We start from the raw sequence: 25,718 nt of genomic DNA, 5'->3' as shown, positions 1-25,718 counted from the left end.
CGGAGCGCCCACACTTCACATGGCGGCCGCTTGGGCGTGGGCAACCGGCTGAAGCCGAAGGGCGAAACTGGCGGAAGTGACACTACCAACGCGCGCCAGGAGTTCAGGAGGGTCGGGAAGGGTCGCCGTGGCGGGCGCCTGGGCCGCCTGCGGGTTCACCTCGTTTCTGCGGCCGTTGGTAGTCTCTGCAACGACTCAGGTAACAGTCCTCTTAGCTTTTCCTCTTCTCTGAGGATTCGTGCAGAGGCGACCACTACAGCGAGGCCTGGGGCGATGGCGGGAGCAGACGCGGAGTGGGCGCGCGGGCCGCGCGGAGACGGCCCTCCCGCTCTTGCAGCCCGCCGGGGCCTGTACCGGCCGCCCCCGCCCCGGCTGCGTGTCGCCGGGGCCGCTTCTGCTGTGGTGCGAAAGCGGCTTCCCGTGTCCGAGCGTGGGTGCGGGAGGGCCAGGACCCGGAGTCTTCCCGTCCTGCCCTCTGTTTCTTCTTCTCGAGGTTGGAAGGCAGATTCACTCTGGCCGGTGCCCACCTGTTTTGCTACCAGCAGACGTGATTTTATTATAAAGTTGCCCTGGAGACTTTTTGAAGGTTTTTCAGAAGCCAGAGATTTGGGCACGTTAGAGCATAAGATGTAAACACACACCACTTTATTTACAAAGGCTCCCTCCTCTAGGCCCTGGACAATGTGGTTTTCAAATTTAAAACTCTAGGTAGGCTTCTCTACGAAAACATGCTTGAGTTATATAGACACTAGGGGGCTGTGCAGAATTAATTGATCTTTCTCCCTTACCAGTGATTGTGTCCAAAAAATATCGAATATGATGCTTCAATTTCCAACAGATGAAGACCCTCTGCAAACAATTTTCTTTTCTAAGGATGAGTTAGTGTAGTAATAACTGCGGTTTTAACGACACGGGTGAGGAAAGATGGTCAGCGCCGTCACTGGGAGTGAGAGATGAGCTCTGAACAATATAACATCAGGGACGAACCTAGTAACTCAGATTTCTTCTGTAGACTTGCAGTTTGCGGAAAGGGGTTTGAAGCCACCAGTTTCTGGATAAATTTCTGGTCATATTTATGAGTGCTTTAAATCCCGCCCTCCTTGTCTCTTGCCTCAACCACAGCAGTGACTGCCTTAAATTGAACTTCCAGCCTCCAGTTTTATCTCATCGAATTCATTCACGCTCTTGCCAAAGGAGATCTAGTCATGCTGCGCTTCAAAATTTTGTCACTGTTCTTGTTGTTTATGTAATAATGACTGAAACTCCTGATAATGTGACCCCATTTGTATTTGGTATCACATCCCTTGCAGGAGCCTTCCATACAGTCATGCTAAGCTTGTTGCTTGCATACTGCATGCCCTTTCAATCTTTGTCTCCCTGTGCTTGATCTTTCTTTTGCGTGAGGTGCTGATTTGTAAATTCCTACTTGCCTTGCTAGACTGGAGTCAGATGGTCCCTACTTTGTGAAAATACTTGTCAGAACACTTGGCAGTTATCTTGTCTTCTCTTGCATAGCATGTATGCATTTATTCATATTGCATACTATCTGCCAGGTTCGGTTCTAAGTGCAGAGATTGCAAAGACTTGTATGCTTTTTTCTGCACTCAAGGAACTCAGCATGGTGCATATCTGCTATTATAGCACTTAAGCTTTGCTGTACAGTAATTATTTGCATACCCTTCAAATTGAACTCTGATGCCAAGGACTATATCCTGTTCATTTTTATATTTGTAGCACTTCTATTGTTGTTAATTATAGGATATTGTTATTATAGGTTGTCAAAAAACGTATAATTTTCCTATATCTCTGATATTTTCTGAAGCTGAGTTTTTATTTTTATTTTTTTGGCCTGCTTTTTAGCGATGAGTATGTAGGATATATAATCTTTGGGGTCCTTTGTCCTTTCAAAGTGATTGTCAGATTCTTTCATTCATCCAAAAAATGTGTGTCTTTGACATAGAACTTGTAACATTAAGACCTGTGAGTTCTATGTGAGAATGTCTTATTAGCTGATAATGTTTAAGCTGAAATCTGATAATAGTTAACATTTGTCCTGTGCTTACTAGATGTGATAACTAGATGCTGCTCTTTATGTGTTAATCAGTCAATTCTGTTTGATTCAGTCGGTTCTCAGCAACCCTGAGCAAGTTAGGGATCCATGAACTAAACTAAACAAAAAGTCCCTTGGTTCTCTGGTCTAAAAGTAATTTCAAATGTGTAGCCAGTAAAGAGATGATGACTTAAGGAGAGCCAGATCCAGGCACAGTTTGTATTTGTGTGTTCTAAAGAGGTAAAGTCATTACATATAAAAAACATGATGTATTTATATTTATGTCTGTACAGCTTCTATCACAGTATTTTATTAAGGTAGCAGCTCAATAAATGATCACATTAAAGTGTATTGCATCCAATTCGATATTTATTGAACTTAACTTATCCTCCCAAGACATGATAGAGGATATAAAAACCGATTGGAATGTTTAAAAACCTAAACTTGGCCTAATAGCGCTCAGTACATTAATAGGGCTTAATACATCTATACATTGCTTAAGAAATATTTCTACCCAGATATGACAGTTTGCTCAGGAATTCATTTTCTCTGGGTGTTATTCTCCAAAAGTTTTTAATGTTGATTATGACACCTTAATTTTGAACATTGTAAGAGTATTTAAATTAAACATGTAACAAAACAATTTTTCTGTTGGCAGTTGTGCATGCAGTCACAGGAAACATAGAAGGAATAAGATTTCAGCATTATAAGGTAAAAAGAAGTGTATTCCAAAATAGCTTCATTGGTTTTTTTTTGTTTGTTTTTCGTGTAACCATGAAACTGGTTTATAAGACTGTACAGCTTACCTGTATTCTTACATTAAACTTCAAACTTTTTTCCAGGCAGCATCACTGTTTCTTGGTGTGTGTGAAGATAACCCAGAGAGTTGAGGAAGTTGCTAAGAAGAGTGTGCTGGGGATGCTCTAGGAAAAGACCGAATGCTGAGGCGAGTTGCAGTCCAAAGGGTTTTGATTTGCTAAGAAGAAAGTGAACATCATGGATCAGAACAACAGCCTGCCACCTTATGCTCAGGGCTTGGCCTCCCCTCAGGTAATACAGCTGGAAGGAGGGTGCAGGTAGGACAGCATCTGCTTCCTTAGAGACAGTATAAAAGGGAAGGAAGGGAATTTAACAATCTGTTGTTGAAAATGAATTTATATATTTTTAAGCCTCCCTTATTTCGTTGAGAAGTTCTTTTAGGCTTTGGAGGGGCATGACAGTGTTTAATTTGGGGAGTTTATTTGGAAGCTAAAATATGTACTTGTCTATAAAAACTTAATCTTTTCATAAACACTTATGAAAGTGTTCCAAGTGATTATAGGGTCTTTGATTTTGAAAATAACTCACCAAATTATTTTCTAGTTTTATATTTTTCTTTATGTTTAAGGTTCCAAATAACATATCTACTTTTTAAAGTTTTAAATAATCTCTGTTGAAGTATAATTTACATATAATAAAAATACCCATTTTTTTTTTTTTTTTTGTGAGGAGATCAGCCCTGTGCTAACATCCGCCAATCCTCCTCTTTTTTTGCTGAGGAAGACGGCCCTGGGCTAACATCTGTGCCCATCTTCCTCCATTTTATATGGGACGCCGCCACAGCATGGCTTGCCAAGCAGTGCGTCGGTGCGCGCCCGGGATCCGAACCAGCGAACCCCGGGCCGCCGCAGCGGAGCGCGCACACTTAACCGCTTGCGCCACCGGGCCGGCCCCAATAAAAATACCCATTTTAAGTGTATGTTTTGATAATTGTATACCCCTGTAAGTTATAGAACAATTCAGTTACTCTAAAAAAATCCCTTCCTGCCCCTTTGCAGTCACTCCCCTAGCGTCAGGTAACTACTGATCTGCTGTCCAGAGCTAAAGATAGTTTTGCCTAGTCTAGAATTTCATACAGATGGAATCATACCAGTATGTGCTTTTTTTGTGTCTGTCTTCTTTGCCCAACATAACGTTTGTATATCAGCAAAGTCCTTTTTATTGCCAAGTAGTGCTCCATTGTGTGGATGAACAGCAGTCTGTTTATCATTCTCCAGTTGCTGGCATGAGAAGTGTTTCCAGGTGGGGGCTATTCTGAATAAAGGTGCTCTGAACCTTTGTGTACAGACTTTGTATAAAGTATGTTTTTATTTCTCTTGGATAAATACTTAGGAGTAGAATTGCTAGGTCATATGGTAAGTGTATGTTACTCTATAAGAAACTGCCAAACCCTATTCTAAAGTTCCACCAGCAGCGTATGAGAGTTCTAGTTGCTCCACTGCTTCATCCACACTTGGGGTTTTTTACTTTTAGCCGTTCTAGTGGTTGCTTAGTAGTATTTTTTTGTGGTTTTAGTTTGCATTTTCCTGATGACTTATGATCTTGAGCATCTTGTCAAGTGCTTATTAGCCATTTATCTATCTTCATTTGTAAAATGTACTTCACATCTTTTGCCCATTTTTTATTGGTTTATTTGTTCATCTTTTATTGAATTGTAATCGTTCTTTACGTATTCTAATACAAATCTTTTCGCAGATATATGTATTGTAGATGTTTTTCCCAGTCTGTGGCTTACTTTTTAATTTTCTTAATGGTGTCTTTCAAAGAGTAGTAGTTCTTCATTTTCCTTGAAGTCCATTTATCAGTTTTACTTCGTGGTTAGTGCTTTTGTGTCCTGTCTAAGAAATCTTTGCCAACCCAGAGTCTTAAGGATTTTCTCCTCATAGTTTTAGCCATTACATGTATGTCTGTGATTCATTTTGAGTTCATGTTTTATATGACATAAAGAAAGGCAGACCTTTCAAAGCCTTAGTCTTATTAAATTAGTGTAACCTGAATTTTTTTCTAGCCAGTATTTTTCTAGAAATAAGTGATAGGCATGATAGATTGATACCTGTAGTGACAGGGCTACAGTATATATTTGGTCTCCTCCCCTCATATTCTTTCTGCAACTGTGTTGGTGAAACAACTTAACGTAAATATTTTAGACATTTTTAGTTTATGCTTTCTGCCAAGTAAGGTGATGGAAGTGGGAAAGGATTGTGGCTCTTTTTTGGGTCTTGCACCCATTTGAGAATCACCCAGTGAAAGCTATGGATCGCTCCATGCAGAAATGTTGGTATAATTTTAAGAGGTTCACAAAGCCATTACAAGCTCTGTGTTCTCCATGGGCTCCGTAGATTTTGGTGTCACAGGAAAGCATTGGACTGGGTGTCTGGAAAACGTGGTTGTGATCTTGGCTGATCTACTAATGAGATCTATGTCTTGGGCAAGTCATTTAACTTCTCTTGGTGTCAGTGTTCTTGTCTTTAATGTGGGAAGAATAGCATCTGTTTTCCCTTTCCCAAAGGGCTGCTGTGAAACTCAGATAAATTAATAAATATAACAGTATCTGGAGAAGTTCAGAAGCATTATGGAAAAGCAGATTGATATTCTGATAGATGCATTGGGTTTTGTCGATTTAAACTGTGTGAGAGCGAATGATCAACCTTTTCGAATAGTATTCTAATAATCATCATTATTGTTGCTAACACTTCAGTGTTTTCTATATGCCTGTCATCATGTTGAATGCTTTAAGGGGATAACTCTAGGATAACCGTATAATTTATCATCCAAACTGGGACAAGTGCCTTGAGAGTGAAACGGGGTCCTACCCAGATGGTATGCTGGGATAGTAGTTTAAACAAGGATGTGTGGTCACTCCAATTATCTCCCTTATTCTTTCTAACAATCTTTGAGCGTTATTGTCCCATAGATATGCCTAAACGGTTAAGTAGCTTCCTCAAGTTCTCACACGTAGTAAGTAGCAGAGTTGGATTTCGTACCTAGATCTATTTGCAAATCCTGAGCTCTTACCTACTGTGTTATGGTGAAGAAGAGTGATGAGTCTAAGAACAACAGGTTCCTCCCTATTAATGCTTAATAAACGCATTTATATTCGGAAGGTGTCTGTTTTTGCACGTCTCACCTGCTCTTCTACCAGGCAAGTCCTACAAACACGCAACACCAGCCAGCCTAACCCATTATTCTCCTGACTCTCCACAGGGTGCCATGACTCCTGGAATCCCTATCTTTAGTCCAATGATGCCTTATGGCACAGGACTGACTCCACAGCCTATTCAAAACACCAGTAGTCTGTCTATTTTGGAGGAGCAGCAAAGGCAGCAGCAGCAGCAACAGCAGCAGCAGCAGCAGCAGCAGCAGCAGCAGCAGCAGCAGCAGCAGCAGGCAGTGGCAGCAGTTCAGCAGTCGACATCCCAGCAGGCAACACAGGGGCCCTCGGGCCAGACGCCACAGCTCTTCCACTCACAGACTCTGACGACTGCACCCTTGCCGGGCACCACTCCCCTGTACCCCTCCCCCATGACCCCGATGACCCCCATTACCCCTGCCACGCCAGCCTCAGAGAGCTCTGGGATCGTGCCGCAGCTGCAGTGAGTACTTTGTCTTGTGTCCTCTCCCTTGCCCTTGTCCCTTGGAGCTGTGCTGCTGTTCTTTGTTTTCAGACAGATTGATTTATTTAAGGGTGTGGCATTAATGGTCATCATGTATCAAAATTTGCTTTCTCTCTCACCAAGAAAGGGAAGCAAAGCTGTCTTAGTTAGTGCCCTCAGTGAAAGGTTCTTATAACATCTTCAGAAATTTGGTAGCTTGTGTTTATATACTTGGGCCTATGATATCCAGCTTGGATTTCATTTTTGTTGTTACAGACGATTCCCTGTAGCTGATTAGCTAAATCAAGCCTTTTGTAGTCTCCTTCCCTTGTCATATTTTAGGTCTTTGAGAAAATTAATTGCTTAGACTCAGAATCAGTATAGTTCATAGTGGTCCTTGTTTTTCTTCATTAGTTTTTATGAGGGCTGCATATAAATCTTAGAAGAGCTTTGTCCTTCCCACCAGCTGAGGATGGCTGTTCTTGCCCTAAATGGATTTTTCTCCCTAAATGAAGTGGGTCCTATATGTAACAGAAAAGGAGGGGTAGGAAAAAATTTCTCCTTTCTGAAAATCACAAATATTCCCTTGTATCTGTCAGTGAGAAGTATATAGCTTTTGCTTTTAGGAAGCTTATGGCCAAAACGACGGGTTATTTGAATAACTGCATCACCCACTTTTCTTGTAGGCCATCTCTGATCATTTTTAGAACTAAGTAATGTTTAATTGTGGATTCTAACTGTTATCCAAAGACGTAAATCTTGCCTCAGGTGTTTATTTGATCTGACACAATTTTAAAAGCAAAATAATTTTAATTTTAATGATTTTAGAGAGATAAGCACTTGTTAGTTCACTTTTGTCACCACCATTCCCTGTTGTCTTGCGTTCTTGTCTGGTTCCTGTGGCCAAGTTTGCACCTCTGCTTTAAATCATAAATTATAACCAGTTTGGATGGGGTGTCTGTTTCTTGCAGGCATCTTAATCTTTCTGGTATTCCACAAAGCGTTCAGTCAGCCCCGTGACTGAGTTTCCACTATCTACTAAGAGCCCCACTGGGTGGGAATTCAGTGGCCTCTAAATCTTAATAGGCTTATGAAGAATTAGGGTAAATATTCAATTAATGAAAATATATAAGAATACCTTTTTAAGATTTTGGGAAGATGGCAAGGTGGGACACACCAGAAGTCTGTCTCCCCACCTGGACAATAAGTGCACTGGCAGAATCTGTCGGATGTAACTATTTTGGAACTCTGGAGCGTGTTGAAGGCTTGCAACTTCCAGGGGAAGGTTTGGAGGGTAAATTGTGGTCAGTTTTGGTCAATGTCAGCTCTTACCACAGGAACAGCTACCCAATCCCCACCCCCTGCCCCCTGGCAGACAGCTGGGCATGTGTTCCTGGAGCAGCTTGCACACAGATTGTGGGAGCCAGGATGGGCAAAATGTCCTGTCCTACAAATATTACGGTTCTGTTCTCTGCTTACTGATTGCTGCTGCTGATCAGAGAGGTGCAAAGAGTAGGCAGCCATTGTTGCACCTCCTCCCATTGTTGCTACCCCTCCCCCTCTGGCTGAAGTGACTTTTAGGGGATTTAAAGTGTAGCACCCTTCCCCCTACCTTCACTTACCACTTTTCCCCTTTCGGGAGCCAGACGTTAAAGACTAGGACATTCAAAACCAACTTCATATACCGGAAAAAATAGAAAGCAATGTGCATGCCCAAGGAAAGGCTCAGAAGACCTTAAGTTTACACCTCAGGCTGATCCTCAGCACGGACAGCCTACAACAATCAAAAAAACAAAAACAATAACAAAAAACAGCTAACCCTGGACAAGGAGGAGAATCTGATTTCTGGAGTTACCACATTACTAGATTCAAATGTCTGGTGTTCAACAAAAAGTCACAAGGCTCACAAACAGAAAAGTGTGGCTCATTCAAAGGAAGAAAATAATTCAATAGAATCTGCCCCTGAAAAAGACTTAATGGCAAATATATTAGACAAAGACTTTAAAACAACTGTCCTAAAGATGTTCAGAGAACTAAAGGAAGATGTGGAGAAAATAAAAAAAAAACCCGATGTGTCAACAAAATGGAAATATCAATAATGAGCTAGAAGGCCTAAAAAGAAACCAAAACGAAATTCTGGATCTGAGAAGTACAATATTTGAAGTGAAAAAATTCACCAGAGGGATTCAAAGACGTATTTGAGCAGGCAGAAAAGAGAAGCAGTGAACTTGAGGATAGGACAATGGAAATTATTGAGGCTGAGGAACAGGAAAAAAAGATCGAAGGAAAATGAACAGAGCCTAAGGGACCTGTGGGATACCATCAAGCTGACCAACATAGGCATCGTAGGTGTCCTGGGGAGAAGAGAGAGAGAAAGAGGCAGACAGAATATTTGAAGACATAATGGCTGAGAACTTCCCAAATTTGAAGATATACTTGACTATAAACATCCAGGAAGCTCAACAAGCTCCACATAGGATGAACTCAGAGACACTCGCACTGAGACACATGACAATCAAACATTCAAGAGACAAAGAGTGAATCTTGAAAGCAGCAAGAGAGAAGGGAATCATCACATACAAGGGGTCCTTGAGCAGAATCAGCAGATTTCTCAGCAGAAACTTTGGAGACAAAAAGACAGTGGGCTGATGTATTCAAAGTGCCAAAAGAAAAAACGGTCAACCAAGAATCCTATATCTGGCAAAACTGTCCTTCAAAAGTGAGGGAGAAATCAGGACATTCCCACATAAACAAATGTGAAGGTAGTTCCTGACCACTAGCCCTGCCCTGGAAGAAATGCTCAAGGGAGTCCCGCAGGGTGAAGTGAAAGTTCCTCCAAGCCGTATCAAGAAATAAAGATATCCTTAAAGCTAAGTACATTCAATTATAAGAGCTGGTATTATTGTAACAATGGTTTGTAACTTTACTTTTTGTTTTCTACATGATTTTAAGAGACTAATACATTTAAAGAAAAAAAAATTATTAGTGTAACAGCTAGTATTACTATAACTTTGGATTATAACTCCAAATCTTGTCTTCTATATAATTTGAAAGACTAACGCATTTTAAAGAATTATTAGTCTATGTTTGGGTCACACAATGTGCAAAAATGTAATTTTGTGACATCAGTAACCAAAAGGAGTGGGGACAGGGCTGTAAAGAAGAAGAATTTTTGTATGTTATTGAAGTTAAGCTGCTATAAATTCAAATTAGAATGTTATAACTTTAGGATGTTAAATGTAATCCCAGTGGTAACCACAAAGAAAATAGCTTAGAATAGACACAAAAGGAAATTAAGAAAGAACTTAAGTATTTCACTATAAAAATCAACTCAACACAAGAGTAGAGAAGAATGCAAGAAATGAGGGATGAAGCAGCTATAGAGCACATAGAAAACAAATAGCACAAGGACAGAAGTCCCTTCTTATCAGTAATTATTTTACATGTAAGTGGATTAAGCTCTCCAGTCAACAGACAGAGATTGGCAGAATGGGTAAAAATACACGATCAACTGTATGCTGTCTACAGGAGACTCAGTGGAGATCCAAAGACAAACAAGTTGAAAGTAAAAGGATGGAAAAAGATAATCTATGCAAATAGTAAACAGAAGAGAGTAGGAGTGGCTATACTAGTATCAGACAGAATAAACTTTAAATCAAAAAAGGTTACAAGAAAACAAAGGACATTATATATTAATGAAAGGTTCAATACAGCAAGAAGATACAATAATTATAAACATTTGCACACCTAATGACAGACCATCAAAATATATAAAGCCTGAACTGACAGAATTGAAGGGAGAAATAGACGGTTTTACAATAAAAGTTGGAGACTTCAGTATCCTACTCACAATAATGGATAGAACAATCAGGCAGAGGATAAGTAAGGAAACAGAAGACTTAACACAATAAACCAACTAGATCTAAAAGACATATACATAACACTTTACCTAACAGCAGCATACACATTCTTTTTGAGTACACATGGGACATTTTCCAGGATATACTATGTGTTAGGCCAAAAATTAAGTCTCAGTAGACTTTAAAAGAGATGTACAAAGTATCTGACCAAAATGGGATGAAGTTAGATATGAGTAACACAAAGAAAACTGGAAAATTTACAAAATTGTGGAAATTAAACAGAACACTTTTAAACAGCCAGTGCATCAAAGAAGAGATTACAAGGGCAATTAGAAAATACTTAAATTATGGAAGGCAAGTAGGCTTTTGGTGGTGAACATGATGTAGTCTATACAGAATTTGAAATATAATGATGTATACTTGAAGTTTATATATTATTATAAACCAATGTTACCTCAATAAGAAAAAAAAAAAAGAAAATACTTAGAGACTAATGAACGCAAAAATACAAGATACCAAAACTTATGGGACACAAAGAAGACATAAGTAAATGGAAACACCTCCTATGTTCATAGATTGGAAGACTTACTACTGTTAAACTGTTGGTATTACCCAAAGTGATCTAAAGATTCAGTGCAATCCCTATCAAAATCCCAGTGATGTTTTTTGCAGAAATAGAAAAATGCATCCTAAAATTCATATGGAATCTCAATGGACCCGAAAAGTCAAAACAATACTTAAAAAGAAGAGCAAACTGGGGAACTCACACTTCCTGATTGCAAAACTTACTACAAAGCTACAGTTATTCAAAGAGTGTGGTATTGGTGTAAAGACACATAGAGCAGTGGAATAGAATAAAGAGCCCAGAAATAAACCCTCGCAAATATGGTCGATGATTTTAGACAAGAGTGCCAAGACTATTCATTGGAGAAAAGATAGTCTTTTCAACAAATGGTGCTGGGAAAACTGGATATCCACATGCAAAAGAATAAAAAGTTGGACCCTCCTCTAACACCATATACAAAAATTAACTCAAAATAGATCAAAGACACAAATGTAATACCTAAAACAATAAAACTTTAGAATTTTATTGTTTTAGAGAGAGGAAAACTTTAGAGAAGAAAACAAGACAAAAGCTTCTTGACATTGGACATTGGATTTCCTGGATATGACACCAAAGACACAGGTAACAGAAGAAAAAATAGACAAATCGGACTTCATGAAAATTAGAAAAAATTCGTACATCAAAAGACACTATCCACAGAGTAAAAAGGCAACCCACAGAATGGGAGAAGATATTTGCAAATCATATATCTGATAAGGGATTAATATCCAGAATATATAGAAAACTCCTAAAATTTAACAAAAACGACAAACAGCCTGATTCAAAAAAGGGCAAGAGATTTGAATAGACATTTCTCCAAAGAAGATATACAAATGGATAGTAAGGACGTGGAAAAATCCTCAACATCACTAATCATTAGGGAAATGCAAATCAAAACTACAATGAGATACCACCTTATACTCATTAGGATGACTGCAATAAAAAAAACAGAATACAACAAGTGGCAAGGATGTGGAGAAATTGGAATCCTTGTGACCCTTGGTGGGAATGTAAAATGGTATGGCCACTGTGGAAAACAGTATGGAGGTTCCTCAAAAAATTAAAGTAGAATCAACATATGACCCAGCAATCCCACTTCTAGGTATACACCCAGAAGAACTGAAAGCAGAGTCTTAAAGAGATCTTTGTACACCCATGTTCATAGCAGTATTCATGATAGCTAAAATGTGTAAATGAGCCAAATGTCATGGATGGATGAATGGATAAGCAAAACATGGCATATGCGTATAATGGACTATCATTTAGCCATAAAGAGGAAGAAAGTTCTGCGGTATGCTACAACATGGGTGAACCTTGAGGGCATTATGCTAGGTGAAATAAGCCAGTCGCAAAAAGACAAATACTGTATGATTTCACTTAAATGAAGTACTTAGAGTAGTCAAAATCATCCAGATAGAAAGTAAAATGGTGGTTGCCAGGGGCTGGGAGGAGCGGAGAATGGAGAGTTATCCTTTAATGGGGACAGTGTTTCAGTTTTGCAAGATGAAAAGAGTTATAGAGATGGATAGTGGTGATGGCTACACAACAATGTGAATGTATTGAATACCACTGACCTGTACACTTAAAAATGATTGAGTAAATTTAGCCGTACACTTAAAAATGGTTGAGTAAATTTTATGTGTTTTTTAACACAATTTTTATACAAAGAGAAAAAAGAATACATTTAACAATTATATGACTGAATTTGTGATAGATGCACCAAAATTTACTTGATTTGGTTCATAAGTGGTTAAATGCTGAAGGCAAGTGTGTATATAAAGTTGACTGGAAGGAAATAGATGATGAAGTGAAAACATTCATTGAGTTGGTCATCCTAATTGGCCTTATAGTTGTGTATTAAAGAAGACAGCCATCGTCTCTTCAGCCAAATTGTAAGCCATCAAAAGTATTGTATTTTGCCAGTACAGGAAAAAGAGCCAGAAACAGCGATGAGCTAGCACTGATTGGAGATGTATTTGTGATCTAGAATCAGTATTCACAGGACAGTGATGTTCCAGGCCATGCATGATGGTTGATGGGCAATTAGTTTCATTCAAAGGGTATTGCCCATTTTGAGTCCATACTTTTAAACCAGGAAAATATAGAATCATTTTGGATTTGCTGTATTTAAATATTTATTAAAATTTCTAATAAAGTTGTTTTTCCACTCTATATTTATTCTTTTGTAAGTTATTCATAAAATTATATAAGAATATTGAAAAATAAAAACAGGCCATTGGACCCAGATAATAAATAGTGATATCTGTTTTTCTTGTTTTACTGAGGGTTTTTTCGTTTGGCAGAGATATTGAATTCTTGTTTCTGCAAAAGATACTTAATTTTGAGAGGACTGAGAAAGTCATGCCTGCATATTTCTTTATAAATAGTAGTTTTGGGGATTAGTGGCAGTAGTGGTGGTGTTTCAGAGCTCATGGACGAGTTGAGTCAATACAGGTGAAAAGCTGAGGCAACTCAATCCTGACTCCATCACTTAGGAGCCATGTGTGTCGTGAGCAATTTACTCCCCCATTCAAGCCTCAGCTTCTTCATCTGAAAATGGGAATGTTGATAGTTATGACTATGAAATGAGGATCTGTAAAATGCTCACGATGGTGTGATGTACTTGTTAAATACTTAATAAATGTCAGCAACTTTTTAAAAATTTTAATATAAAAAATTAATATGAATTAGTTTAAACTAATTTAATGAAATTATATTAGTTCTAGTGAAAGAATTAGATTTTTAGGTTAATCATCTGGCACCTCATCCTGTAAAAGTTAAATAAATAATCATGTTTTCTTTTCGAATTTCTTGCAGAAATATTGTATCCACAGTGAATCTTGGTTGTAAACTTGACCTAAAGACCATTGCACTTCGTGCCCGAAATGCTGAATATAATCCCAAGGTCAGAGCAATTTTAATGTATTTCAGACTATAATAATACAGGAATTTACTTTTAGGTCCCTAGATCAAAAAGTTCGTATCATGCTTAAGTTTGTTGACACCAACAAAACAAGGATTTAAAGCAAAATGTGTATCGTTTTTATTAAATAGGTACCATGTGAGAGACCCTAGGAATATAGTAGTCTGCAAGATAAACTAAGTTTATATACCCCTTGTGGTGGGGATCATGTGAAGTTAGAGAACAAAATATATAATATGATCCCATTTATATTTTGAAAACTATATAGAATAGAATGACATGCTGTCTGGAATTTACTTCAAAATAATTCAATTGGAGAATTGAGAAAGGGGGCACATGGATGAAACAAAATTGGCCAAGAGTTAATAATTGTTAAAGTTGGATAATAAGCACAAGGAAATTTATTACAATATATATTTTTACTTTTTATAACTTTTAAATTTTTTATAATAAAAAGATTAGGGGAAAAAAATACCTACAAGTTTTCTGATTTTAAGAGCTATCTGAGTGTATATTAAGTCTTTTATCCCTGCATAGTAGAAAAGCTAATTTTTTAAAAATAGTAAAGATTTGCATTCAAAAATGAGTGGACATTCTTAGAGGGCCAGACAGAAACCAGGCATCTGAATCTAGAAGATGGTCAGATTGAAGAGCTTTGGGGCAGGGTCCTGCAGAAGACAGCTCCCCCAAAGTGGGAGCCTCTATCAAAGAGCAACTCCAAGACAGGTAATTAATTACTGCCATGCTATTTATTTATATACAAAGCAAACTTGTATTAAATTGATTTCTTGTAACAAAGGAAAAATAAGATTTTATATCAGAAAAAGAAAAGAGAGGGCAGAAGGACAAACTTGAGAATTTAACTGTGAATGACATGTGACAGGCTGTCTGTGTAATGTGTTTTGCCAGGTTAGCACCATGTCCTTTACTGATGTCCTTCTGTGCCTCCCTTGGTTAGATTCCCCATCCAGGTTGCCCAGGAGAGCTTCACTCTTTCTTTCATAGGATATCATTTGTTGATGGTTATCTTGAAACAATGGCCATGTAGCAGCATTTAAGCTGAATGGTAGAGGAGGGAAAAAGAATAATAATAATCTTAAATAGCATAAAAAATATGTGGAACTCCTTTCATATCCAGTTTTTTAGTTTGCTTAATCCTAACCAGAAGAATTAACTCCCAAGAATCAGCTTGGTCAATTTTAGGAACCAAGTCTTTTTTTCTCAATTGATTGATTGATTGTTCTGCTTCCCACCCTCCTGAGATATTTGTCTAGGTGTTAAAAGATGTATTAATGGTTGTACAGGTACTACTTGGCTGGCCAGTAAATAGTTGAGGACAATATTGTTATCTGGCTCTGTTTTAGCCAGTGAATTTATGATAGTTTGTTGGGTAAGCTGTTTCATTTGTTTTCTGAGCCACAATCCAGGTCACATGTCTTAGTTTAGGAACTCCTAGCCAGGGTAGAAATCTCTTACAAACAGTGAAATCGTGTTCTTGTACCTCTTCTGTGACTATGTTGGGATCTTAATAAGATGTGTTACCTGAGGTTTTTGTTTTGAATGCTTGGAAAAGCTGGATAACAAATATAATGATGAAGCAAACAGCAAAAAAAGGATTAATACCAAGGGGAAGAAGTGAGAGAAAGAAGAGGCAGTAAATAATAAAACTTAAGTCTGTTGTCTTATCCTGGGTCTTGATTCAGAGGTCTTGGGAGGAAGCTGTATTTTCAGGAGTCACGTCTTTCAGGAGGCTGTTGAGTATATTTGGGGTCGGTCTTCAGGCAGAACCCATATCCAGTTGGATTGTGAGTACATGCAAACTGGGGAGTGTATTCTGATGCCTGAAAATAGTGTTTTAGTTAGGAGAGTGTGAAATGCTTTCTTGTAGGCGGTTTGAAGGCTGACTTCCATTGACGCCTCTTCCATCTCACTGTCTGCTCCTGTGTATCATGCAGAGATGGGTGCGGTGATGTCTTTGGAAACATAGCTTACCACTGTGGACAGGACATTGGCTTGATGGGACTTGACAAGATCAGGGTATAACAAGGTTGAGACTTGGGGGGGAGCCAGACCAATTCTCATAGGCCTTTCAGGAGCAGTTTCATAGGGTGAGAATTCGTGGGGATTTTGAGGTTTGGATCACCTTGTCATTAGGGCTAAGACTGTAGGCCAAGGAAAATAAAACTGTTTTTGGAAACTTGGACTGTTTTAGCATTGGCCTTTTAACAAAGGAAAGCTTCAATCAACAGAAAAACTGTTTACATACTGTTATTAAGCATATCTAAACTTTTCCATTTGGGCACTGAATGAAATCTAAGTGGGAGCCCAGAGCCTTGCCCTCTATAACCGTTTTTCCTGGCTTGTGATAACTAAAGATACGGCATTTCTCAGCAACCCCTTGAGCTTCTCAAGTGAAATATCCCCACCAATATTTTTGTAAAGTCTGAATCAATGTACATATTTTTCTCTGTCATTTTTCTGGTGGTGATAGCTTTTTGTTGTGTGTCTGTATGCACACACGTGTCTGCATATGCATAAGTATTAAAATTTGAAGATGATTTTGAGTGACACTAAGCCATTTTGAGATATTTCAATAAAACAAAGAGAAAAGATAATGACTAAGTTTCTGCCTTCCCCCTCAACCTGAAAAAAAAAGATTATCCTTGTGGTATCAGTGGTGGCTAAACCTGGTAAGAGATGCTGTTTGCATAAATTAGAGAAGGCGCTTTCCTTAGAATGAGCTGTAATCTTACAACTCATATTCCTTCAGGAGTCTGATTTCCTCTGTTGTCATGTATTTATTTTAATGTTTTAATTGGTGATAACCAAAGAAGATAGAAAACTCTTATTTTCATAATGACACAAACCCAAAAGCTTATTGACTATTAATATTTACTCATGAACCTCTAGAAAGATGACTGTCTTTAGTAGAATGAGCTATTGGTAAGGGAATATTTTATAACAATATTTGGAAGTTAAAACTATATCAGTATAAAGTATACCTTGATTATTTTAAATATATGAGTCATTTTTTTTTTTCCTTTTTGAGGAAGATTGACCCTGCACTAACATCTGTTGTCAGTCTTCCTCTTTTTTTTTCTTTCTCCCCAAAGCCCCAGTACATAGTTGTGTATGGTAGTTGTGGAGTTGTAGCTCTTCTGTGTGGGATGCTGCCTCAGCATGGCTTGATGAGCAGTGAGTACGTCCATGCCCAGGATCTGAACCGGCAAACCCTGGGCTGCGGAAGGGGAATGCTCAAACTTAACCACTACGCCACCGGCCGGCCCCTATGAGTCATAATTGAATGACTCGTTAGCATTTATCATCAGGGCAAAACATCAGTCAAAATGAGGCAGGTTTAGATTTATTTTGACAGTCAAGAGATTTTTGTTTACTTTTTTTTTGAGGAAGAAAAGTAAAGCAGATGAGTTTAGATTGGAGTAGTATTTAACGGTTATGTAGGAAGCAGACAAAATAATTTTATAGAAGTGTAGTGGTGTGTTTGCCAGCTGTAACAGGTAGGTAAGCTGGATAAACAGTTGGCTGTGAGTTGAGATAAATGTTAAGTAATGGTCTTAAGTTGAGTCTCCAAATCTCTAAAACGTAACCTTGTCCTTATGTACAAGTGAGAAAGATCCAGAGTCAGAATTTCCGTAATAACTAAGAAAGAAAGCTAAGAAAGAAAATGGCTCATTTAGCTTTTGACACTTTTCGGTCAGCCTGATTGAGCTAATTAATTTAAATATGGAGAACATCAAATATGCCTAATTATTTTAGAACCCCTTCTTTTTACGGTGAGAGAATAAATCTTTATGGTTAACCAGTGTCCATTTAGGAAACCACAAAGATAGCTAGACAGAAAAACAGTTCTATTATTTTGAATTTAGAGTAAGAATTTAAGACAGAAAGATTTGTCAGAACTACTGAAATTTTTTAATCATTTAAAGCATTTTACCTTTAACTTTAAAATATAATGTCAGCATATTAAGTAAGATGATGCGTATTTCATGTTGAATTTATGATATCAATAAACTGTAACAATTTCCTTAATAAGGAAATAAAATATATATTTCTCATTAACTATTGTACCTGGTATAGACTCAACCATTTATATTAATTATTACATTTAGCCAAAGCAATCCAGTGTTGTTTCCTATAGACACAGGGAAAACTGGGAGGCAGATAACCAAGAAATGTCTAGCTGTCTATCCATCAGTGCACATTATATATCCATTTGATAATTTGTTTAAAGTGGCAAAAATGAACATTATATTAACATCGTCCTTTCACCAATTAATTGAATGGTCATTATATAACATATAAAAATGAAAGAGTAAATAAAAACTGTATTGACCAGTGTTTTTATCTTTATCTTAAGAAATTATAATATTAAAAAAAGTTTTTAAGGGGCTGGCCTGGTGGCGTGGTGGTTATGTTTGCGTGCTCTACTTAGGCGGCCCAGGGTTCACAGATTCAGATCCTGGGTGTGCACCTACACATTGCTCGGCAAGCCATGGTGTGGTGGCACCCCACATACAAAATAGAGGAAGATTGGCACAGATGTTAGCTCAGTGACAATCTTCCTCACAAAAAAAGAAGGTTTTAAGTGTTTGTCTAAGATCCTAAGGTAACTAAGGTCTGGAAGTCACCAGTTAACCACCATGGCAAGTTCATATGACGTGTAGCGTTATAAGAATTAATCTTTTATCTATCATAATTTTATTTAATTGAATACATAATTTTATAATTTTCTAGTCTCTAATGAAATGATATTATTATCTGAGGAATAGAACCAGTAGAGGGAATTTAGGAAATGCAAAAGAATTAGGCTTTTCCTGGGACTTGTATAAACTGGAATATAGTGCTAGCATTTTTACATGGTGGTAAAATCAGAGGGAACACAGAGCAGCTTTTAAACTAAAACTGTTAAAGCAATCTAATTTGTCAAAGGGTCATCTCAACTAGAAATATTATATGAATTTTTATGTAATTAAATAGGTACTTGTTATCTGAAAGTAATTTTTTGCTTTTTATCATGTAACGTAGTAACTGAAGCCTTTAATTCAACCCATGGTTGAAATATTTTCCCCATGAGATAAATTTTAGCAAGAAAAAGATGTTAAAACTAAGTAGAAATTAAAAATAAAAACTTTGATCTTGTCTTACTTTGCATTATATAAGCGCTAATACATTCATACTGTGTCTAAAAGTGGATTGGAAACTGTAGTTCACTTCACTACATATTGATATGCTTATAATCTGATTCATTAATTCCTTCTGGAGGTGGAAAAGGTTTGTCAGTTTATTTGCGTAAAAATCATTAATAAAACAAAATTTATAGTTATAGAAGCTAATCATGATAAGCAGCAAATATAAGTTAGAAACAGAGGCACTGGTATTTAACGATGTACTTCGTTAAAAAAATTTTGCAAATATTACTTATCTTCTCTTGTTGGAATGTGTGTGGGTGAATACACAGGTCTTGTACTACTTAATAGTCAGTTTATCTGTTCTGCTCTCTACGCAAAAGCATGCATGCCACATGGTGATGTAAGGGAATCCCATGTAGGAACCTGTGACAGATATTTTGATAACTTTGCCTGCACCAGATCTTCCTGATTAGTTGTGATGTTCTCTGTCATTGTCTAGTTCTCCCCACAGAAATCAGCAGTCTGGCATGACCTCATTAACGATTGTCTCTGGCTGTTTTAGCGGTTTGCTGCTGTAATCATGAGGATAAGAGAGCCCCGAACCACTGCACTGATATTCAGCTCTGGGAAAATGGTGTGCACAGGAGCCAAGAGGTAAGGTTTAAGGAGGTCATTCTCCTGGTCTGTAGTTTATGAAGGAAACAGTTGTATTTCATGGTTCCTAGGTATCGGGCTAATATTTGAATAAAATATTAGTGTTGCTTTCTTATTAAAATGATTGATTCTAATCACTTTAGACAGCATTAATATCATTTTCATAAAACCATGCGTGAGTTCCACATGCACATTACAGTGCTCATTTCCATATACATTGGTTGCATTTGATGTGTATTTGATAAATTATAACATCAAAACTATTAATAAGAATCCCTTTATGTAAAAATTTTCATATGTAACACAAATTCCTCAGGAAGGAATCACAGAATTTCAGAGCTGATAGTGTGAGAGCACCATGTGTGTGGGTCACAGATGCCTGCTGCCCCTGGTTGTAAATAGTCTTAATTACGAGGGCTTGCATGATACAGGTCTGAAGGAATGCACCCCTCTCATAAAGTGCTGTTTCCCATATTCTGCTTCTGTGTGGGGTGATCCGTTCTGTGAAGGTTAGCGCTTTGGGGCCTTGTCTACAGTCATGCGCTGCAGAATGACATTTTGGTCAACAACAGACTGCATAGATGATGGTGGTCCCATAAGATTGGTACCATATAGCCTAGGTGTGTAGTAGGCTATACTATGTAGGTTTGTGTAAGGACACTGTGATGTTTGCACAATGACAAAATCACCTAACGGTGTATTTCTCAGAACGTATCCCCCATCGTTAAGCGAAGCATGACTGTATTCTAAACCTTGTCTGACAGAGCCCACATACTTGGTATAAGGCAAAAGTTGGGGGGAAGATTAGTAACATTAGCTTGGTAAAGCTTTTACAAATGAAGTAAATTAAACTTTTGAAAGAAAGATAATAAAATGCACTTGGAGGTGTCAACACCTAGAGGGACTGTGGATGCCTTTGCTTCTGAGCTTGGAAGTTGTCTTGAAGTGAAGGGAAGGCCATTGGTGCGGATATTTTGGCTCTGGTTTCTTAGAGTTTTTTCAGAAGGCAAGACGTGGGTCTGTCCCTGGCTTCCACCTAACTTTTCATTTAGGAGTCTTTTTATTTGCTTGTTTTTATCTGGCTAGATGGAACATCAAGAACTTCAGTTTATCAGTGGATGCTGGATGTTTGTTTCTGTCCAGACAGCCTTTTCCTGCAGTGTTTAGCCTTCTTTGTCCAGAGCATTTGCTGCAGCTGGACTAGTGTTAGATCTAGTTGGGTGATTATTTTATCAAGATAAGAAACCATAAATAAATTTATTTTCCTCAAAGCAAAAAAAACCACTGCATATATGTATGCTTAATTTCTGTCTTTCCTGGCCCCTCTTGAGAGTCTTTTGTTCATGATGGTAGTATTACTTTCATTCTGCTGTTCTTCCCTAAGCTCTACATTGCTAAGTCATAGTTTATCCAACCTATGTTAAAGAAATGTATAGAGACTTGACATAAAAGAGGATAGAATTAGTGTATGCATAATTCAAGTATAAACCTTATCAATATTTTCCTATCAAAACGAAGCTTGTTAGTTTTCATCTCCATAGGAATTTGTGGGCTAAAATACAATAATCATGGTAATGATGATGATGATATTTTATTTCATATTTATAAAATCTAAAGCTATCAATAATTTGGTGAATTGAAAAGGTGATCATTTATGTAGGCCTACAGTTTTCTGTCAAGGAGACAGGAGTACTTTATAATAAAATTATTAACATCTGTTGATCTTTTCTCTTATTGGAAGGGAGGTGACCAGTTGACACTTTCTTTTTGGTGAGGAAGATTAGCTCTAAGCTAACATCCGTTGCCAATCCTCCTCTTTTTGCTGAGGAAGATTGGCCCTGGGCTAACATCCATGCCCATCTTCTTCTACTTTATATGGAACCCCGCCACTGCATGGCTTGACAGGCGGTGCGTTGGTGCGCACCTGTGATCCGAACCTGCAAACCCCGGGCCACCGAAGTGGAGCACGTGAACTTAACCGCTGTGCCACCAGGCCAGCCCCCAGTTTACACTTTTTTAAAAAACAACTTTCCTATTTTGGACTTTTTATAAGTTATTCATCTAAATAATTATTTTAGCTGGCTTTGAGTATAAATATCTCACTTTTTCCTTTCCCTAGTGAAGAACAGTCCAGACTAGCAGCAAGAAAATATGCCCGAGTTGTACAGAAGTTGGGTTTTCCAGCTAAGTTCTTGGACTTTAAGATCCAGAACATGGTGGGGAGCTGCGATGTTAAGTTCCCTATAAGGTTAGAAGGCCTCGTGCTCACCCACCAACAGTTCAGTAGGTAAGTCTGGAATGTATTGTGATTGCTTTTGGCAACAATTCATTTATAATCTATTTAAACATTCTTCATGATAAAACATATGCAAAATAATTAGTATGTAGGAACAAATGATGTAGTTATAGATGTATTTATTATTGAAGTTTCTTCCTGATGTTTTTGTAATATCTATTATTCTCACCGGCCTCCTACTTCCCATTTCACTTAGTGACATCCAAAACTCCCCTTTACTGGGATGAAATTGATTCCCCTTCTGTATGTTTCATCATTTTATTGCTCAATAAATGCATTATAAATGCATGAATTAAATTCACAACCTCTTGTACCAATTTTTTCCCCAGTTGTTTGAATCTTTTCTTCTAGTCAACATTACATCAGATGTTCCAGAAAAATGTTAAGTTGGGTGATATTTCTTTCCATTGATTTTCCCTGCGACTTCCTGGTGAAGACTTGCCCACCTCTACAGCCTCTCTGCTCGCAGTACCACTCAGACTTGCCATGCCCCTCTTGCACCAGGGCCTTTGCACATCCCACTTTTATCCCTGGCGCACTCTTGTCTCACTTTTCACCTAGGAAGCTCCCACTTACATTTCAGATATCTGTGCAAGCACCTCTTCCTCAGAGAAGCCTGTCCTGAACTTTCTACCAGGTGAAACACATACACACCCTAACTGTTTTCAACCTCTCTGAACTAACAAAATGAAATTACTAGGGTTAGAATAAGACATACCAGTAGTGCATTCAGTCAGACAGCACGGTAGGGAAAGATTTGTTCTCCAGCCAGTATCTTGTCTGTCACTCTGGTTAAATTGCCTGACCAAAGTTAACAGCTAGAGAATATTTCCACTTAATGAGATGGGAATGATTAAAAGGCAAACTGTTACTATCAGATCTTAGAAATAAATGATTATTGGGCTCTTCTAAGTTGATATACTTAAACTTGTCCAGAATGAAGCTTGATAAGGGTCAGAGACTACAGAACATAAAGTTCTTGCTCTTCTGTCAGAAGATCCAGATTCATTAGAGGGTTACTTGGGCTTCAGGTGCCTATTTCAGGTTGGCCTCACCGGCCTTACATCCTCTCTCCGTGATGCTACTTGAAGAACTGGGCTTTCCCTCCTGATTAGTTTGCTGTTTACTTGGCATTTTCCCTTGTACAGGTCCTCATTTTATCTAAAAGCATGGGGCAGCTTTTAATTTCTAAACTGTTTTTGCCATTTTCCTTCTAGTTATGAGCCAGAGTTATTTCCTGGTTTAATCTACAGAATGATCAAACCCAGAATTGTTCTCCTTATTTTTGTTTCTGGAAAAGTTGTGTTAACAGGTGAGTCGTAACAGCAGGTAGTATCTGAAGGTTTGAAGGAGTTTCAAGAGTGGCGTTTTCTCAGTGCTGAAGAGTAATTTCACAATGTTGGGACTTGTAAAGAGGCCTTTGCCTCCTTTTTTTCTTCCTCCCACCCTAAAGCTGATGGGAAACATACCCACTAGAGGGAGTGAAAGGAGGGGAATCAGATCACAGTCCTGCTGGTCCTTCAGCCAAAGCGTGACCTGTGGTGGGGAGAGGGGGAAAGGTAAGCATTGGATAAGAGATGGTGTTTTAAGTTAGAAATCGTCCTCTAAAGCTTTGGGATTCATCAGCAATATCATTTCGAGACGACAGAGGAAGATTGAGAAGAGCTTGGTTGAAGGCAACAATTGGGAGAATAAGATTCAGCCATTCCCACTGCTGCCCTGGTCGGTTCAGGACCTGGTATAGGGACCAACACTGGTCACAGGGGCGAACTGCAGAGGGAGGCCAGATTCACCCAGGGCATTGCTTTTGTAATTTAAAAGGCCATTTTAAGAAAATATTGCTTTAAAAACAAAACTAGGATTGTGACAAGGGATTCCATCATGAATGTTTTAATGCCTGCATCTGTTAGTCTAATTGGGTATGGAGAGAATTGTGCTTACCGTTTTGTTTTAAAGTAGTGATTTCACCTTCTTAATATATTAAGAAATGCCATTTCAGATTCATCTCTATTCCACCTTGTCTTCATAGGTGCTAAAGTCAGAGCAGAGATTTATGAAGCATTTGAAAACATCTACCCTATCCTAAAGGGTTTCAGGAAGACCACGTAATGGCCCTCGTATACCCCTGCCTCCCCTACCCACTTGTTTTTTTAAAACAAATCGTTTTGGTACATTTAAATGGTGGTGTTGTGGATGGCCCGATGTGGTGAGAAGATGGACGTTCTGTGGGTTGCAGCACCAGGTGAAGCTCTCCTGCATGTGTCCCCCACAGGAATGCTGGGAAGGGTGTTATTTCTGCACAGAGACACTGCAGCGTTACTGTAAGTTGCTCATACTGTGCTGCTATTTGGGCAGCACTGCCCGTTAATTTATATTTAGATTTTTAAACACTTACTGCTGTTGACAAGTTGGTTTAAGGGACAAAACTAAGTGTTAAAGCCACCTCTGCAATTGATTGGACTTTTTATTTTGGTTTGTTTCTTCCTCATAAACCACAGTTTTTATATTTCTACCAGAAAAGAAAAAATCTTTTTTAAAAGTGTTGTTTTTCTAATTTGTAACTCCTAGGGATTATTTTTGTGCCAGACACATTCCGCCTTTCAGTATTGCAGGACAGGATAGATGTGTTAATGAAAACGATGGCTGTACATAGTTTTCTTTCTTCAGAGTACTCTGTACAATAAATGCTGTTTATAAAATGGTGAGATTGATGTTATAAATAATACCTTGCAAGATTCGTGTGATCATACTGTTAAAAACTTGTATTTTAGGTATAATGCTTGAAACCATTTCACTGTGTTTGCTTGTTGTCCTTTCAGTCAGCATTTCATTGTATGTTGCAAGGAAAATGGATAAACTGCCTGAAAATTCAAGGTTGCAGGAAACATGTATTTATTATGTTCCATATATTGAGCACCTCCTGCTTCCCAGACGCGTTGGCTATGATTCTCACAGAACCTGCATTTAGGTCCTGTTCCTCTTTCGTGGGTGTGGAGGTATTTGCCCGAGATTACATAGCTAGTGAGCAGCAGAAACAGGCTCTAAGCCAGAGTCCTTCATGTTAAGCTGGGGTGCATCCACACACTGGTGAGGGCTGTGTGTGTTTCTCTCACAAACATCAGGTGGGCATTTGTAACTTGTTGGGTTTCATTCTTGGGTGTGTTTTTTTTTTTTTAATTGTGAAGATATACTTTCAAACAGCTCAGAGGTATATAATCAGAAAGGAAAGTTCTTTCTTCCTCTCCCCCCTGCCTCTTTCCTCATGGTAACTACCAGATGAGTGGGTATCTCCCAAGCCCTCTTGTGTGCAGGTGCTTTCCTTTGGGGCTGCTTTTGATCCCATATTTGGAAAAAATACTAAAGCATATGTTCAATTTTATAACTTTCCTTTTTTTTTCAGTCAGTATATACCATAAACATATTTCCATGATAAACATATTTCCATGGCATGGAGTCCAGTGGTGTCACAGATATATGACGTCATCTCTTGTGTACCTTCATGTATTTAACCATTTCCTTAATCGTGGTCATTTACGTTGTCTGCAGTGTTTTACTGGTCTACACAGTGCTGCATGGAACACCCTCCTGTGTGTCTGTGTGGATGAGTACAGGTATTTCTCTAGTAAACATTCCTAGGAGTCACTGTATTAAAGAGTATTCATTCGTTCTGAGATGTGATGGATCCATACCAGACTGCAGTCCAGAGAGAACACACGTGTACTGAGTGCCCTAGTCTTGCATTTCCCAGTCATAAGTGATGCCAATAATG

The 25,718-nt window shown here is 38.3% G+C and overlaps 1 protein-coding gene across 2 annotated transcripts; it reads left to right on the top strand.

Annotated features, from left to right (window-relative positions):
* The first annotated feature begins 93 nt into the window (after positions 1 to 93).
* Positions 94 to 24,738, top strand: TBP (TATA-box binding protein). 2 transcript variants are annotated; one of them, XM_058533945.1, is made up of 9 exons: positions 100 to 199; positions 2,709 to 2,761; positions 2,893 to 3,100; positions 6,074 to 6,462; positions 13,744 to 13,831; positions 19,562 to 19,653; positions 21,773 to 21,940; positions 23,167 to 23,261; positions 23,979 to 24,738. In XM_058533945.1, the coding sequence occupies exons 3-9, from the start codon at positions 3,047 to 3,049 to the stop codon at positions 24,056 to 24,058; spliced, it is 966 nt and encodes a 321-aa protein (XP_058389928.1). In that variant the 5' UTR covers positions 100 to 199; positions 2,709 to 2,761; positions 2,893 to 3,046; the 3' UTR covers positions 24,059 to 24,738. The 2 variants fall into 2 exon arrangements, with proteins under 2 accessions (XP_058389929.1, XP_058389928.1); XM_058533946.1 differs by lacking the exon at positions 2,709 to 2,761 and having other exon boundaries at positions 94 to 199.
* Positions 24,739 to 25,718: the final 980 nt, after the last annotated feature.

This window comes from Diceros bicornis, chromosome 39, assembly GCF_020826845.1.
Source record: "Diceros bicornis minor isolate mBicDic1 chromosome 39, mDicBic1.mat.cur, whole genome shotgun sequence".
In the NCBI taxonomy this organism is placed as follows: Eukaryota; Metazoa; Chordata; class Mammalia; order Perissodactyla; family Rhinocerotidae; genus Diceros; species Diceros bicornis.
Note: the sequence above shows the minus strand (reverse complement) of the source record. Positions and strands in the feature narration are given on the sequence as shown.

Bases quoted from the DNA above. Each gene is read 5' to 3' on its own strand.
- TBP (XM_058533946.1), top strand. From the start codon at position 3,047: ATGGATCAGAACAACAGCCTGCCACCTTATGCTCAGGGCTTGGCCTCC. The intron at 3,101-6,073 runs GTAATACAGCTG...GACTCTCCACAG, and splicing joins AGGGCTTGGCCTCCCCTCAG to GGTGCCATGACTCCTGGAAT. The intron at 6,463-13,743 runs GTGAGTACTTTG...AATTTCTTGCAG, and splicing joins GGGATCGTGCCGCAGCTGCA to AAATATTGTATCCACAGTGA.